Raw genomic sequence first — 18,741 nt, forward strand, 5'->3', positions numbered from 1 at the left:
CACGACAACGGACGCTGCTCCACCCCTCGTAACAGATTCCACGTGGCGAGCCGCGGTGATGGCCACATGTCTACTCCACTATCCTTCGCAATCAATTCCCCTGACCATGGGCGGCCCACTATCAGACGGCTACAAACGTCGCCATCAATCCGTTGCCTCCTTCGCCTATAAAAGGGGGCTCAGATACGTTATTCTTTAAGCTCATTTTCTTATCTCAAAACTCTGCTAAATTCTTCGTTCGAGCACTCCATTTTTGTTGAGGCAGAGAACTGACTTGAGCGTCGGAGGGTCTTGCCGGAGCAACCCCACCTCCGGTTTAGACTTCCTTTGCAGGTCCCGGCGGCGACCGCGGCTTTCCCGACTCCAGCTTCTCCGGCGCAAGCGGATTTTTGCACCAACACTATCTATTCGGGATGGACAGTTGTCGCACATATTGAAGAAATAAGTCGACTGAAGTGACGAGGGCAGCCCATACACAGATTAGACCTCGCGGATGCTTCAGCTCAACATGAAAATGGACTACTCAGCTCATACGGTAATCAATGATCGTGTTAATGATCCGAGAACTTGAAATGTCTTGTGATGTAGCATTGATTCAAGGCATTCACCGTAACCATCGTAATAATTAGATTATGAAAAATTTTGAAAATTGCTTTGTTGATCCTTCCAAATGACCTACAAATATTGAGATAATTTTTCAATTATTTTTTTCTTTTTTTTAGTCCATAATTAAGCTTTTATTTTTTCTTAGTAAAAAAATTTTATCACAAGTGGCAAATTTATATAGTTACACTAAAATTTATTTTTTTATGGGTATTTGATTTGCTAGCACAATACCCACAAGTATCCAAATTTGTATTCTCTTTATTCACCTTTAAAAGTTCATAATGACTTGGAGACACCGCTCACGCCAATTACACCGAAGCGATGGCTCCGCACGATCTCCGCCGTCCGTTTAAGCGTCCGGCCATCTCCGACCAGCAGCGCCGCCGCGAGTTGGCGCTCCTCCGCCAGGCCCAGCAGCGCTCCGATTCCCACAACCGCGCCCGCCAGCTCGCCTCCTCCCTCCTCTCCCTCCCCGCCGCCGACCAACCCCCTTCTTCTCCCGAACCGATCCTCGAAGACCAGCCCATCCAAATTGAACCTGCCTCACCGGAGCCCGAACCGGAGCCGCCGGAGGCGGCTCCGACGAGGGACTTGAACGTGGTCCAGGCATCCAAACTTAGGGGATTGGAGGCCCGCCGGTGGTTTGCTCGCCAGCTTATGCTTCCCGAGTGGATGATCGACGTTCCCCCTTACCTCGATCGCGACTGGTTCGTTTAAGCACCCCCTGTCTATCTTTTATTGAGAGATTTCAACTTGATTGTGTTTGGTTAGAGTAGATATGTCTGCCTTCGTTATTTATACTGGGTATCGCTGTCTGAGCCATCAATTTTAAATTTTTGAGTGAGAAAATTGAGTATTATTAGGGTTTGTTTCTCATGTTATCCTAGTGATTTTATGACTGATGCGAAGTTGGAATCATTAAGTTGAAAGATAAAATGTAAAAGAAAAATATCAACAGATTCTATCAGTGGAGACAGTATTGCTGGCTTATTTCTGAAAAAGCTCGTCTTTTTGACGCAAAAAGATTCGATTTTTGTCAAATTAGGCACATTGCGATGAAGAACCAGTGTCTGTACCAGTAATATAACCAATATGCATTCGTTCAAAGGCCAAAGAGCTAGTAGTTCCCATCGAGCAATCATGTAGGTTTCCTTAGAAAATTTATGCATAAGTTAAGTCACATAAGGACCTAGAACACGTAAAAGTAATACTAGAGATTTGTGCATTTTGTTGTCACATTATGGAAAAAAAGGCATGGCATTGGTAAAAATATGACAACAAATGATACCTTTACATTTTAACACGGATTAATCTTTGTGGAATAGTGTTAGATGTAGGATAGGGTGGAGGTATAGAGCATGAATCCATTTGGTATGAATTCACCACCATTTGTAGGATATACCAGCTACTAATTTTTGGTAGTTATCTGTGTTGTGCAATATTCCCATATTGGATAGGTTAAGGACTCGAGTCGTGCTTGTATACTCATGGTTCATCCAGCTACTAGGTTAAGATTTTGGGTTGGATTTTAACATTCTGTGCATCTAATTTATTCCTTTTAAATTGGTTAAGGACTCTAGTCGTGCTTATATACTCATGGGTTCATCCACCTACTAGCTTTGGATTTTGACATTTTCTACATCTAATTCATTCCTTTTTAAATTGGTTAGAATACAGTCATAAACTTCTCACCAGCTTTGCTGTGGAAGATTCCAAATTTATCACAGCATATGTTATTATTGACCTCTAATGTGGATTATCAGAACATGATTTGTGGTTGTTGCTGTATAATCATTCTCAAAACTTGATTTCATATTAATTTTTAATCATATTTATCATTTTGTATGTGCCCCAGCAAGTTTATGAACTAGCGAATATCCTTTGCTACCTTTGTTGTCCACTTAATTAGAGGCTTTCTGTCATAAAGTGTTTTTCTTCCTCATTTCCTACCATATGCTGGCACTCTTGTTAATTCTCTGGTGATGTAAAACACAAAACTGATTGCTGCATCTGACTTATTCATCTTGTAGACAGTAGAAAAGCATATGGTTAAATATTAAATCCAATTTGAAACTCAATCATGAATCTATTTCTTGTGCCACTTTGCTGATGTGATTAACAGTCTCTCTCAATTAAGAGTGCCAAGTTTTTTGCATATGGCCAATATCTGATTAATATCAATCTAGTATACTCTTATACTGAACACAGTGGGCTGATAGTATTTCAATCTTCTGCATTGTTGAAAATGACCAAAGTGATATACCAGCTAATTTCTCCAGGCTTTCATTGCTTTCAAGTGGCACCTCATCTGTAGGGGGAGGGAAGAATTTGTTAGTTGATTTCTCCCCTTTAGTTGTGTAAAAGCCAACTCTTTCCTACTAAGCTACCATTGTACACACATGGATGGACAATGTTACAGACTTGGAGCATATTCATTTGTTGTTCACATGTAGTAGTCATGCTGTTTGTGAATACTTAATTCTCTCCTCTGTGACTTTCAGCCATATTTTCAGTTCATTTATAATGAAAAATATGGTGTATTTTTACAATAATTCTATATTTATATAGGTATGTATTTGCAAGGCCTGCTGGTATGCGGTGTTTTGTGGTTTCTTCTAATGGTACAACAGTGAGCAGGCTCCGGAATGGTTCTGTTCTGCATCAATTTCCATCTTTGTTGCCTAGTGGTGCTAGGAGAAAAGACTTGTCAGGTCCTGCACATTCATATTGTATCCTAGATTGCATATTTCATGAGGTGGGTAAGCAGTATTTCTTATTAATTTTGTATTATCTTTCAATTGGCAATCATTTTTGATGTATCTTCAGATGAAGTTTACATTTAGGTGATGAATTGCAGCCTGATCAAACATACTATGTGATTGACATGGTTTGTTGGCGAGGATACTCATTGTATGATTGCACTGCGGAGTTCAGGTTTTTCTGGTTGAATTCTAAGCTTGCGGAAACTGGAGCTTGCGGTCCTCCAGCAGCATATCATAAGTACAGATTTAGTGTAATCCCAATTTATGATTGTGATCAGATGGGTCTACAGGCAGCATATGCAGGCGTTGTGCCTCATGTCAAAGATGGGCTCCTATTTTACAACAAGTAAGATCCTAGTTGCTATCTATAATCCATAGAGTGGGTGAGTGGGTGAGCATTGTTGACCAGCTGTATTGCACCATGGAACTTAAGGTTATGAATAATGTACCCTGGTAGCCAACCACATCAGTTTCCTTGTTACCAGCCCTCTTCATTCATCTTTAAAAATAACAGAAATTAAAGCGCTGATTCCATCAATAGATATATAAAACTGTAAGGATATCTTAAACTTTCTCCAGTAAATTTGGCTGATGTGTCTTTGAAATCTTATTATATTTATGTTCTTTTCTCCTTGTTCCTTTACTACAATTTGAATTTAGGAAGACCAATCATTCTGCTTAAGTTTCTCATCTTAATATGGATTATATTTTACTGCACATCGACATATGGTGGTTGTTGTTCTTGCTGAAACATGATGCTCAACATGGAAATAACTCAGTTTTCCTAAAAGTAATAAAAAATTCAAAGAATCCTATTCAGTCTTAACTACAATCTGCATTTTGTGTTATAAATTCTAAGTGGCATTTTCATCTCTATAACTATTACATCAATCAGATATCTATCCTGTTTTCGTTCCTTTTTTATATTCTGTCCTCTTTTTTTTTCAGACATGCTCATTATCAAACCGGCAATACACCTTTGGCACTAGTTTGGAAGGATGAATTCTCTAGCCAGTATTTTCTTGATACAGACGGTACAGGACAAGTTCCAGCTCAGCAGCAGGTACATATTTGATGTATGCTCGACCTAGAATTATGTGATGTATGTTGTTGTTAGGCTGAATTCATGTAAAAACTCTTAACATAGATGGCTCTCTGCAGTATTTTATCTTCTTTTATCATGCTATAGTGAAGTAGGTATAGTTTGCAATGCTACATGTTAAATTTGACTACTATACCAAAGCTGCTGGCGAAGGCTTTTCTTCTCACCCACTTTCCCAGCGGGTACCCCACAACCTATGGTATGTCAAGTCCCCATGGAGCCCTCCATGTGGACCCAGCACTTTGAGCCAATCCCATGCTTGGAAGGAGAGGTGCCACTTTGCTTTTCTTCACCAGAAAGCAGTGCCTGATTTTTCTCAGTCACTACATGGATCTCACTGCCTCATCCATATTGCTATGTCTTTGGAGTGCCAAGTCAAGGTGACAGTATGGGCCTATTATCCAAGCCAATGCTGTGCATGAGAATCATCCATATAGCTATGTCTTTGGAGTGCCAAGTCAAGGTGACGATGTGGGCTCATTATCTAAGCCAATCCTGTGCATGAAGACCTCACCACTTAATCTCCACTCATGTTGTGGCTTGGAAAACAAGCATTTGCGAATACTTGGTAGAGCAAGGGCAATTGGGTGAGATAGTTATCTATGGAAATTCTTGCTTCTGCCGGAAATTTTCTGATACCAAAGCTTCAATTGCTGAAGTCCACAATTAATGGACCATCATGAAACTTTATTCTGCTAAGGAAGATTATTTAAATAATTATTTGCTCCTCTAATTGTTTTCCAGTAAAACAAAGTTATACTTCAATTATCATGAAATTTCTAATTTTAAAAAGATTATTTCATGTAGACAAACAGTGGAAAGGACAAATAGCTGCAATTAATTAAAAGCACTTTTGTGCACATACGTATATTCATATGAATGTACATATGCCTTTCTAAAAGACCTAAAAAACAGAGAGATTCATGGGTCTTTTACTGCTCCAAGATAAAATCATTAAGAAAGAGTTTCTTTTTATGTCGATCTTTTTATTTTATTTATCATGTTAAATTGGAAAGTTTTAATTTAGTTTAAAAGGATGTGCATGGATCACATACATACTCATGCATCCCTTGGGTGTTATGAATGAGGCAACCTTCCTACACATGGTGTTTGGAGAGGCTAATGCAACTCATATCTTGTGTAGGTTTCTTTTGCTCGCATAGACATCTACATCTATTATTGACATATTTAATTATTATTATTTTTTAAAGTGTGTGCTGTGAGAAGAGCAAAAAAAAACCATCTTTGTAAAACATAATTCTCATGATTATAGGATTCATTAGCTTGCCCAGAAATTTGGAGATTGAAGTAGTGGTACCCTGATGTGATCATAATAATAAGAGGTGTATGATGATAATTTAATGATTATCATATGGAGTTTGAGGCTTTTGTTATGTTAATCTATAATTAGTGCCTAAGGAAAACTTATCATTTATTCCAGTATCATATCTATTATTTCATGAGGAAATGTGGATATATTTGTTATAACCACAAATAATGGTTATCCTGGTGACCTTTGTAACAGGATAATGGCATTATGGAAATATTGATCTTAAGAGAAAATATTTCATGATTAGAGGTTGTTGTATGATCATGCACATAATTGGCTATGAACAATTAGATGACTCTAATCCCATTAGCCAATTTCATTTGGAAATAGTGGTTTTTTTTGCCAATAGAATTTTTACTTTTCTATTTTGTACAAGCAATTTAGCACTAAAGCTATGCACAATTCATTCAAGTAGTATTATTAGAATCATGATTGCAGTGGTGTCTAAAGTGATGAATTGAACATAAAATGTATTTGATTTCTTCAAGGGAAACAATTTTTCATGCATTAATCTCACTAAAATAATAGAATTCTTGGAATTACAGTATAGTTGCCATCAGATTTTATTTTAAAAATTATGTGAAATGGTTAGCATTAAGCACATATGATGCAAGTCAACAGCATTTCAATACAAAAGTGTATTTGTAAATCTGTAACTGTGGCATATACAAATAGATCAACTCATTTACCAGGAAGAGATTTATTCTGATTTTTGTTATGCATCCAATCAGGTTTTTGGCTTGAGTCTGGATCAAATAAATGAGTCAACACTAAGCTGCACATGTAACACATATGCCAAGCAAGGAGTCTTGTCAAAAGAAGGCTCTGTAACTATACTGTTTGCTGCACATTAATAGAGAGGCAGCTTATAACCATATCAGGGAAAAATATGACTATGGAATTGTGACATAATTCTGTTTTTATCCTGTAAGAGAATTATTGTTTATGACCTTCATTTGTCTCTTATTTGTTGTGCCTTCGTTTTCAACAAATCGTCTAAGTCAAATAGAAACGATGGTCTTATACCATTTGCTCATATTTGCATCATCTAACTTAGTGATGTTTGAGGTATTGGTATTAAAATGAAATTTCCTTCAAGAATTATGTTGTAGCCTGAGATTGCTAATGAAGACAATCCCATTCCATTAGGGGCTTGTTTGTTGCCTCTGAATTTTTTGAAACGGATAATGATTAAACATGATACTCTTAAAACATTTTTTGTGAAAAGCAGGAGTCCTTTTTTTAATTTTATTTAATTTTTAAAACTCATTTCAGATATTATGACTTACCAGCATTAGCAGAACAGGTTTTATAGAAAGTTACCAACAGATGTTTTTGTAAAATTCATTTATTTGGGTTTTATATTAACTCATTTTACCAAAACGTTTTAACCAACCAACTGTTAAGGTTATGTGATTTTTATTCCTGTGTTCTGCTTTACCATTTCAACAGGCTTATTTAAGTCCCGCAAATTTGGTTCATGTTTATCAAAGAAGAGTCTCAACCACATCAAAAAGCATAATTCACATCCTTCAGTACCCAACAGTCTCATCAAATAAAAAGACCATCTTATTCTCAGCTGATTACAAGTTTTATTATGGATTTATAGTTTTATAGGTCTTTCTGAAGACAAAATGTCGAGAAAATTAATACTTAAAGCTGGGATTATTGGAGTAAAAAATATTTCCTAGGGAAAGGGGAAGACAGAATAGTGGGTGAATGTGAGTTCAAAGGGGCATATACAAGAAGTGGAACAAATGAACAGGAGAAAAAAGGGTGGAGGAGAGTGGGAAAAAAAGTCAGACTTCAATTTGATCCTGAACTGTCATAGAGCTCATCAAATTATTATTTCTTACTCCCAGAAGTAACAACATTTTTTCCTTAAATCTCCGAATTTGTCATCCCTTGATATCTATTTATGTGTAGATATATTTTTCGATTCCTCTTGAGCAGCTGAGCTTAACTATTTAAGAACCATCATAAATTAATTCATGGACGTTATATACTGTTTTCCATATAAGATGTTTGGACCTTCCAAACTTTTACCTCATATAGTTCCATGACATTCTTTGAAACATGAGCTTTCACAGTCAGCCTTCCACCACTAAAATTCTTACTGCATTTATCCCTTACCTTCACTCTGTTTGGAATATCCATAAAAAAGTTTGGTACTTGAACATTTTACTCTTGGTTACTTTCTTGTTTTATTGAATTTCTATCACAATTTACATCCAAAAATGTAATGCTTGTGCTATGTATAACAGCTTTCTCTGTGGTGACATGGTCTTTAAATGGTGTCCATTCCTTAATGAGAAATATACATACATACATACATACATATGTGTGTGTGTGTGTGTATCACAATTTTGACTTAGAAGTTGATAAACGTTAGCCATTTCTAATCAGTTACTAGCTTCTGCTAGCTTACACATTTCATTATCCATCATCTTTTGAGAAGCTATCATTGAATACCCTAGAATTTCAAAGCATATAAAGAATGCTAACAAGGAACCTATGTAAGTGCACGCTTGTAAATCAATGACTTTTTTTAAATTATTATCAGAATGTAGTGTGTAAAATGCCTCTTAAGGAAAGTATGCTGGACTTTAGTTTCTTTTTGTAGTAGATGGCTGGCAAAATTTTGCAACATTTACATGTTCTAACTAGTATATCATCATTCATGAATCCCCTTGATGAGTTGATCAGGTTGTCTTGGAGCTACAAGATGATGGAAAATTAACTACATCTGATGACCCTCCTGTTGTGTTTGGTTGCATGGATGGAGAGTTTCTTCAGAAGGTAATGTTCAAATAGCTTCTAGTTCACTTTCTAATATAAGATATACTACTGGTTCAATCACAAGGGTAATATTTTGAGGGGCTCTTAAATTTGATCATCACACTATGCATCATGACCTGAACCTGTCCACACAAGCCAATCATATGACATGACTGCATATTCCACAATGCTGAGTCCCATGACATATGCAAAACCAAAAAAAAAAAAAAAAGAAAAACTCTAAATCCATCATAACACAACAGAATAACCATATTCGTAAGGAGCATTGCCAAATCAGAATGTACCAAACCTCCAATAGTTTAACAAACAAAGTTCTAACTCTGACAGTTTTCAGTCATTTTACCTGACCACAGAATATTAAAACTACCAAAATGAGACTTATCCACATTGAATGATAGGCCTTATCTCTACCACTCCCAAATTCATACTTTGCTAGCCTCCATGCTTGAATATTTGTAAAATAGGAAAAAAAAATAATGAGAATGACAGCCTAGTAAATATCCCACACACAGTCCCACTATTTGATTTAGGATAAAGAATAATAATCTTCACAAAAATATCCAAGTCATACTGTATAAAATGTAAAATTGAATTGCAATTTCAACCAGATTAAGATAAGGGATCATATAATCAAAATAATGAGCGCGATAGCCTAGTAATATCTCATAGAGTCCCATAAATAATATAGGATAATGACTAAGTGCAAGAATAATTTTCACAAAAATATCCAAGTGATATTGTATTAAGTATAAAATTGATCGCAATTTCAACCATAGTAAGATAAAGGATTATATAATTTCGTGAAGTTCCAAACCAAACAATTCTCACAACCCATAATATAAAAGAAAACTTTGATAATGAGCCCTGGTCATGCTTGTGCCCTGTGACTGGTAGCGATCACATGTCAGGCTTCCAGCCCATGATAATGCACCAATCTTATGTCATGCTTACTCCTCATGATTGGGCATCAATCGTATGTCATGTTCCGAGCTTGTGATGGGGCACCAATTTCATGTCATGCTTATGCCCCATGACTTAGCACCAATCTCATGAGACTAATTATCAAATGCATGCGCATGCCACCAAAACTCCCAATGTAACCATAATCAACTGTTGATTTTATATAGATGGAATTCATAACTGAATTAAAATATTAACTTCAAACATGAGAGTTACAATGTCATTCCATAGCAATAAGGCTCACTATAAAAATCATGAAGACATTCTCATCATGAAAATCATGTTTCATACGATAAAGTTATATATACAAGGTATCAATGCCTTTATAAAGAAAAATGGAATCATGTGAGGATACTTACCTCCTTGGCTCCTAACCAAACACACCACAAACTCCTCAAACACTTCAGTAATTGACCTATGTCTAGGTAGTTGAGGATTAAAATGCTAGCTATCTGTTTGTCGCCCCTCTCCTCTCTTTTATACATGATTAATCCTAGATTTTTCCCATTGCAACACCTATGTCAATAGTGGCTAATCCAAAGGAAAAAAATTCATTTCTCCATGTGGGAGAATCCTAAAATCACCAAAATTTTCAGTTGGTAACTACACTCATCCCACTTCTAAAGTACAAAATCTATGTGGTGCAACAATTGTCAGGTTTTCATCATCTGTCCTGTTCTGTGAACAGCTGCAAACATCTCACCTGTTTCTATACTTCCCTTTTGAATTAATGCTTAAACTTTTACAGATTCAAAGCAAAATATAGTTAAGACAGTCTTACCAAAAATTATACCAAATTACTAAGTCTATAGGGTTTGATCAAGTTTAAATTCATTGTTCTTTTCTGCCCATGCTTACATAATGAGGCCATTTCAATGATTTATTTGAGCACTCAAAGACATTGAAAATTTCTCTAATTTTAAAGGTTAATGACTCAAGAGTTAACAACATGTTAAAATCTCGTATTTAAATTCTCATCTGACTTTAAGCTGTAATTTTCTGGTTGAATAAGGGTAGAACCTGTCTGCCATGAGATCAACATCAAAGCACTTAAAACCCCTCATCTCTCTTAATCCACTGCTAGCCAGTGTTTCAAAAGATTCAGAAATTAAATCCTAGGCTGAACCTTCCAAAGATCTAATCCTATGTTCCCCAAAAAATTCAATTTGGAGAAGAGAATTACCTTTTTAGTCTATGAGTTTCAATTGCTTGGCCTCCACTTCTTATTCTTCAAACTGCTGCCCTATATCACGACTGAGAGAGGCAGCTGGTTGGTATGGGAATGAGATGGAGGGGGGTAGAGAGAGGGTGCTTTTTTTTTTTTCTTTGGTTGGGGAGTTGGGTTTGTGGGGGGGGGCGGTTGTAGAAAAGTTTGCAAGGGTTGCGGCAGCCCTCACTTGCTCACAAAGAGGAGGGTTGAAGAGAGGACACGATCAGCACTTGTGTGCCCAATTAGAAGAGTGGGGTGGCATAGGTGGCTCAAGTTTACGAGGGTCCTAGTGTTACATTGTCACTAGAATATGTTATGTTTCTTTATTTTTGGATTGGGTGCCTACACATGTTGTTTGATACTAGAATATGACCGTTCTCCTTAACATTGCTGTATGTAGGGGTGTGAATGAGACAGGTTTGACCAAGCTAGGCCTAGCTCAAGCTTTGCTCATTTTGTAATTGCGCCAAGGATTTAATTCTAAGCAGTCGTTTGCAGCTTCTTTTAAAGACGGTGAAAGTTAGAGATTCCCCGAGTCTTTCATATGCATGTGCTGAACTAATTCTTATAGTTTTATCTTAATCCAATGGTTGAGAGACATCCATTCTTAAGTAAATTTTATTAATGTTTAACAAATACTAATTGCAATAGTATTGATACATGCTAACTATTTTTTATTTGGACCTTAATCAAGCCAAGCTCAGGTTGTTTACTAACTGAGCAAGCCAAACCGGAGAGTGTAACAGAAGCTGCTCATGAGCAGCTTGCTCAGTTGACAGCCCCAGCCATATCTAGTCTTAATGGGTGGGTGTTGGCTTCTGGATGAAGATTTCTCGTACTGGTGATGTATATCATCTTGACCAACAGAGTTTGCACACTAAGTACAACCTCAATATGGATGGTGGATTAACTCTCCACGTCAATGTTTTCTTTTTCTTTTTTCTCTTTATTGGATAAGCACGTATTTTGACAGAAGTTCAATCCAGTTTCCTTGCTTTCCATGGTTAAATTTGTTTCTTCTGTATCTTCAATGGACTCTTAATTTCATTCACCAAAAGTAAAAGTTCTCCATGTTTTGGTTGAGATATGCATCATTTCAAACATCTTTCTTCATATGCTTCTGATGATTTTTAACTAGCGTCAACAAATTTATTTTTAACGTAGCTTTTTTGCCGTGAACTTCATTTGTAAGAAACTGTTGCATGTGTCTTTCTTCTGAGATATTGAATCTTATGTTATTCTATGTTGCAGTCAAATTTACGGCCAGGAAATCTTCTCCGGTTTGCTATTGGAGATGAAAGTGCGAGACTACATGATGGGAGGCTAGAGATACTTGATTTGCAATTTGTAGCGAAGGTTAATCCTCGGTCACGAGCTTTTGCAGATAGCTACTCTAAGGTAAGGAAAAAGCATGCTTTAAGTTCAACAAAGTTGCTGTTTGAAATGCTGATGGTAATCTGACTAAACATGAGAACACTTCTTAATCAGAGATGCACCTAGATGTTGAGGTGTTTGGATGCTCCAATATGTCATGCAAGGATTTCAAATCGCAGCATCCAATGAATATTTAAACTAGCTTGCTTGGGCAGGGATATTAGGGCACAGAAATCTGAGCCAAATTCTTCCAACTGCTTATACATGAATTCATTTTAAGACATGATTTATCCAAATCCTATTACTTTTAGGATGAGAGGTTCCAGGTTTCAGTCCATATCCCTTGATTTTACTGTTTCTGTTTCTATTTTCCCTTGATCTTTGCTGCCTCAACATTATTCTGCTGTAAGAATTATCAGATATGCTATCCTGGAATTGCATTTTATGGTAGCTTTGCATCCTTGAAAGAAACCTAGGAGTGTGCCATATCCAAAAATCTCTTGAGGTATTCAATGCAGGTTCCTCTTTGTTTTCCTTTTATTTTTTTCAGTACTAGTAAAAAGATTTGGTTAACATGTAGAATGAAATAAGGGGAGTACCAGAGTAGGACCCTTCAACCTTAACAAGGTGACATTGAGGAGAAATTGTGACACTTTTGGATAAATAATAATAGTGAAGGCACAAGACTAGCACAGATCCCTTGGTGAATCATGCTTGAAGCAGAGGTGACTTCTGCGATCAGGATCTAGAAGTTTCAAGTCCCCTAGAAATTTAAAATACTATATCTCTCATGAAAGACCATCCTATTTCTCTCCATCCATATGTTTCATGTATCACTGTTATAGTCTGTCTCGACCTTCCATGTTTATCACTTGTTGGATTTTTTGTTACCTCAATTAGAATCTGAAAAATATATGCATATTGATAGTGTGGTGGATTCGAGACTTGTATGTTTCCTAGATGGAATGTATGCTCTTTCTCCCGAATCCTTATGTTTGTGTGTCATGAAATATTTGTTCTGCAGAATATTTTAAAAATTAATAGACAACTGCAGTGAGAATACAAGCTTCAAGAACTCTTCTGGCTTTGGTGAATTAGAGCTCACTACTTACAGCTTCTAGAAGAAACTGCCCCAACAAATGAAAGCATCTTAATTTCCTTTTGGTGGAGAGAAAAGTCAGAGAGATTGGTTTTAAAGGCAATGTTGTATTGTTTACTCTTGATGATTCACTGTCATCTTTATGATTTGCAGGTTTTCTTCCAGTATGCAGCCCGACACTCGCCTCTTCGAATCGAGGATCTGATTGCATCCATCCAGCCGAATCTTGGCGACAACAGCAAAACTACAGATGTTGACATGGATGACTAAGAAGCTGAAAACCAATGAATTTTATGATAACAGCTTTTTGAAGACAGGTGGTAGCTTCGTATCATTCTTGGTCGTTGTCTCCAGACTCTGGCAGTTCCATTAAATGACAAGTTTAACCAGCATTCAGTGAAACTATTTTAAGAGTCTTGTGGGTACCAATCATATGATGGTAGATACACACACACACACACACATACATACATCATTCAATGTGAGATCTCCTCAAGATCTACTTGTGGCAAATGTTTCTCCTTGGAATTGGTTGACTGCAACTTGTATTGATGCTGTTGAAAGGGCTTTGGTGATGTCTATGAACAAGAATTCAGATTCCAGCGGGACGTCCCGCAGAATGCTGAGATGGGGTACCACCCATGTATCGAGACAGCATCATCCTGGTAGTGTCGTAGTGTCCGAATTGAGACATCTTAGGATATCCTCTATCCGAAATGTCGGGATAGGGGCAGGACGGTGGCGCGTTCCGTTCCATAGAAAAATCGAAATAGCTCTGTCTTATGGGATTTAAAGCCTTACCCATGAAGGTTCTATTTGAATGATGGCAATCCAAAAAATTCTTAGCTATTATTACCTCTTTTATTATATAATTGTGTTTACATAGATAGACAAAAAGAGATTGGTCAAAGATATTGTGCACATAGGATTGTTATGTCTTAGTTGAAATTTGTAACTCTTGGGTGAGTTGCTGATCTTTGCGGTTGATGTTCTATGCTGCCTAACTAAAGAAAGCTGAATGTGTTACATATGTTACATTTTCCTCGGTACTCTGCTTGATAGAAATTTAAGCTTGCGACTACTTGGTGCAAATTTGGACGGCTCTAGCTGCCTAGTGTTTACAACTTATTAAAAGTTGTGCTGGCCTGGTGAAGTTCTATGGTTGCAAGTTTTTAGGATTAAGCCAACGTCGGTGTTGTTTATTCTATTTAAAAAATCTCCATTTTAGAATCGTACATGAGTTTTTTATCTTGTTAATTTATCTCTCTCTCTCTCTTTTTTTTTTTCTTTTTTGATAAGTTAGGCTAGCTTGGTGAAGTTATTGTCTCCTAATTTATTTCTTGAGATGAAACTTGTATGAGTGGTTTGGCAATCTATGTACATAGGAGGGAGATTAGTAGGTAGAAGTATTCCACCACATCATCTATGGGCAAAGTCAATAAGAAATCCACATGTAAATCATTCTAGTTAGTTCCCATTAAATACTAATCGTGGTGGTGGTGGAGGAACAATGGTGTGGTGGAGACGGTGATGGTGGTGTTAGGAACAACCGCAATGTCTTGGAGGCAGTATGGCAGCAATGGTAGTGTTAGGAGCCCGATGACCCAGATAGAGCAAGTTGTTTGGGTTTCTTGGTTGTGGTTCAGCTGTTTGATTGCAGATCGAACCAATAAGCTGTATCACTATCTTCTGATTTTAAATTGTTAGGAAAATGAAGTTATTTCTCTTTTAACATCAGATGAATTCATCTGTTGACTGACAATGGATTGTTCATTAAGTTATTCCTTCTTTGGTGAACAAGCAAGTTTATCAACTTTTTCCTTCCGAGACTACATTTTTATTTTTGTTGGGGTGAAGGTTTGACGTAGATTACCACCCGTTCATTAGTAACAACAAATGCACTTCAACCCAAGGAGGAGGATGTTTATCCAGCACTGGCATACCTAAAAAGTAAATCCGAGCCCTACCCAACAGGGGAGCACAATATGGTTGTGATAAGTAAATCTCTCATATATAAATTTATCAGCCATGAAAGAAAGTAAAACATTTTTGTAATCAATCCCCTCTCCCTACTCCCAACAAAAACATTAATATTATATTGCTCGGCAACGGTAAGCATTTTTGTTAGAGGTGGCCCGAAGTTTGGATGGATTGGGTCTGTACCATGTTGAGACACTGGTAGGCACAGAGAAGTGCGAAAAACTGAAGCTGAGCAAAACATGTCAAAATCTCCCACTAAAATTTGAGCCATTGACCTAAAAGACGACATGTATAAGCTAGCTAGGAAGGAGTGGACGAAAGGTCTCCACCATCCCATGAAGCTTGGAACACTCAAGCACTTATGGCAGGGTGGGGCCATGCAAAAATTGTTACTTCAACATATCTGTATCCCAAGCACCAATGTAACTATTCCATCTATATGATAATAAATTCATGAGGGGAGCATCTTACTCCCTTGTTTCTCCCAAATAATAATAATAATAATAATAATAATAATAATAATAATAATAATAATAATAATAATAATAATAATAATAATAATAATAATAATAATAATAGTGATGCAGGTGTAACAACGTCAATATGTAAAATTGATATAATTTGGATCAATTCAATCCCCTAACCCAAGACCGTTGGAGAACTTGAATAAGATTTTCGGATACATACCCATGTCGGGACGGTCAAACTCATTGTGGTTATTTGAGTTCACTTGATCATGACCTGATGATCAAACTCATTGTGGTTATTTGAGTTCACTCGATCGTTGTGCCGACCCAATTCAGCTAACCATGTGTTGGTGTTGGCTCTAGATTCTCCTATATTTGTAACATCTTTAATGTTTACTAACAAGGAATGTGATACAGCACATGAAAACTTGACTATGGTTTTTGTATAAAACAAAAGTGGCTGACCAGCTCATAATTTCACTCTATTTGAACCTAGCATGGTGGATTTGCTTTCTGGATGGGCAATTCAATTGACATTTGGGAAACACTGCAAATTGCTTCATGCATGAAGATTTAATACTTTATCTCGAACCACCAAGCATAGCCCTTTGCTCAGTTTCATAATACAGTAGGAACTGCAGGCATGCAAAATAGGAGAAGAAATTTAACAACATACAACTCCACCAAGACCTTTAGAGGGTAGCGGTGTTAATCTTTGAGTTCAAGAGTTTTGCAGGGTAGCTTGTTTTAACACTATCTACAGTGAAGTTTCTTTCTAATGATGGACTAGTAGCACCTATGCATTCTAGGGCACTTCCATTGTTTTGCTAGTTCCTTTTATTCTAGGGCCCCTATGCATTCTAGGGTAGCATATACTAATTGGGGATAATGTATCAGAGAAATTATTTGTTGCTTCTTTGTTAACTGGAGTTTAATGTTGCAAGCAATAATAAGTTTTAAAATAAAACCTTGCATGTTTCTTTTCATGTTGTAAAACAAATGGCCCTGGTTGGGTCTAATCAGGTCATAACCGAATTAGGTATGGATTGACCTGGGCCCATTTGCTACCCTACAAGTGACTATATTCACCATTAAATTTCGTGTCAAATTCATTCCTTTTGGTTTAGTTGGACCAAAATAAATCAATCTAATCCCTATTTCTATTTTACCCTTATTCCACCATGCAGATCTATCAGCCTCATTGCACATTTTATTCCCTTCTTGCTTGTTTCTGTTGTTGGGTTTCTCTAGATTCTTTCCACAGCCTATATGCATTCTATTTTTGTTTCTTTTGGCCTTAGCAAGTGCAAAACCATTACTTAAATCGGACTTGTTAATTTCCATACTCATAGTAAACCTACTGATGGCATAGGCATAGTTACGGTCGCGACTGAGTTGGTCAGATCAGGATGGGTATAATATTCGTAGGATCAAAAGTCTAATCCATTTGTCTTTGAGTTAGATCAAACTAGGTACAATAGTAATTTTATCAATCCATCAGATTTTTCAGATCAAATTAGGTCTATCATTACTCTGAACACAAACCATAATAAATATATATAAATTGATTGTCTAATTAAGTAATAAATACATTATACAATGGTCTAACAGTATGCGACATGTGAACGTACCAAAAATAGATCTAATATAAGATTTAATTGATAGCCATATATAATTATATTTATTGAGATTGTTGGGATATACCAACTGATCCCTGTGCGCTGACTTACCTTCAGATCGGTCCGATCAACGTCCGACTCTACCGACCGGACCGACGGACGACCCCAACGGATGACCCCAACAATGACTGTCGACAACGGCTGCCGACAATATTCGACCAAAGGTATGCCGGTCGAGCAGACCCATACTGTTTCTGACCAGCCGAGCGGCCGAACCAAAATCACCGACTCACTGTCGGGGGTGGCGGCCGACGTCCGACTTCTACAAGGCACCAGATCAGCCGACGGTGTTCTCGAATCATCACCCGACATTCCGACAGCCGAATACCGACATATAGTCGACCAACTGCCCAAACACCGTACAACCGTTATGGGCAGTTGTCCTGTCAAGGACATGCGGTATGGCCGTCCTGGGGCATTGTCCTGCCAAGGACATAGATTAATCCCAGTGACTTGACAGCCCACGGCGATTCTTGACAGCCCACGGTGATTTGACAACTTCCCAGTTGTCTGCACCATTAATGGCGGGACCATACCGCGTTCTACTATAAAACGGGGTAAGGCAACAGTATTGGTAAGTTTAAGTCTGAGGCGAGCTTTCTCAAGCTCTCTGAGGCGCTTCTAAGCTCTTGAGCTCTCTCTCTCTCTCTCCCACTGAGCCCTTGATTTTTCACTGTTGCCTAGTCTCCTCTCTGACTTGACCGTCGGAGGGTCCCCGCCGGAGGTATCTCCGGTCAGTGAGGACTTTTCTTGCAGGTGTGCGTTCCCGACGATCGAGCGATGGGGGGATTGGCCGCAACAGATTTGGCACGCCAGGAAGGGGGGCTCGACAGAGGTAAGACAGCGAGCTCCATAAAGCTTGAAAAATCTCTCGACATGACGAAAATCAGAGCTCAGTGATCGAGAGCTATCGGATCGGCAAGGCGCTCTTCCCACTGGAAAGAGGCCCCTCCTTTGCCTTCCATGGCAGAATCCAGCTCTCCGCATTCGGTGGTGACCACGAAGGCACAGATCACGGCGATCGTGTGGCAAATGATCGTTCTGACGGATGCGGTCAAAAACCTCCAACAGCGACCGACTCAGTTGTTGCAACCGCCGGCGGAACAACCAGCGGCGTACCCTATGCCGTCCAGAAGCAGCCGCCGATGCCTGCATCAACTTCCGTCTCCTCCTCAAGAGCAGCCGTCTCAGCACTCCCACTGAGGAGTGAGGCGGCCACGGCGCGACACTCACCGATCTCGGCGTCCTTCTCCTTCCCAACTGGAGCGGGCGAGGAAGGAGAAGTGGCCGCGGACACCGTCCGCCTCACTCTCAAATTCGTCGGGAGGTTCGACCCCTGGGGTTTCTCAACGCCGACGGTTGGACGACTACGA

At 38.2% G+C, this 18,741-nt stretch overlaps 1 protein-coding gene across 1 annotated transcript; it reads left to right on the forward strand.

The window, feature by feature from the left end:
- The first annotated feature begins 878 nt into the window (after positions 1-878).
- On the forward strand, positions 879-13,770 carry LOC105034202 (uncharacterized). The gene is made up of 7 exons (XM_010909258.4): positions 879-1,313; positions 3,175-3,361; positions 3,464-3,714; positions 4,317-4,431; positions 8,507-8,599; positions 12,021-12,167; positions 13,396-13,770. Exons 1-7 carry the CDS (start codon positions 928-930, stop codon positions 13,510-13,512), a joined length of 1,296 nt encoding a protein of 431 aa, XP_010907560.1. The 5' UTR covers positions 879-927; the 3' UTR covers positions 13,513-13,770.
- The last annotated feature ends 4,971 nt before the right edge of the window (positions 13,771-18,741 follow it).

This window comes from Elaeis guineensis, chromosome 9 (genome assembly GCF_000442705.2).
Source record: "Elaeis guineensis isolate ETL-2024a chromosome 9, EG11, whole genome shotgun sequence".
Taxonomy (NCBI): Eukaryota; Viridiplantae; Streptophyta; class Magnoliopsida; order Arecales; family Arecaceae; genus Elaeis; species Elaeis guineensis.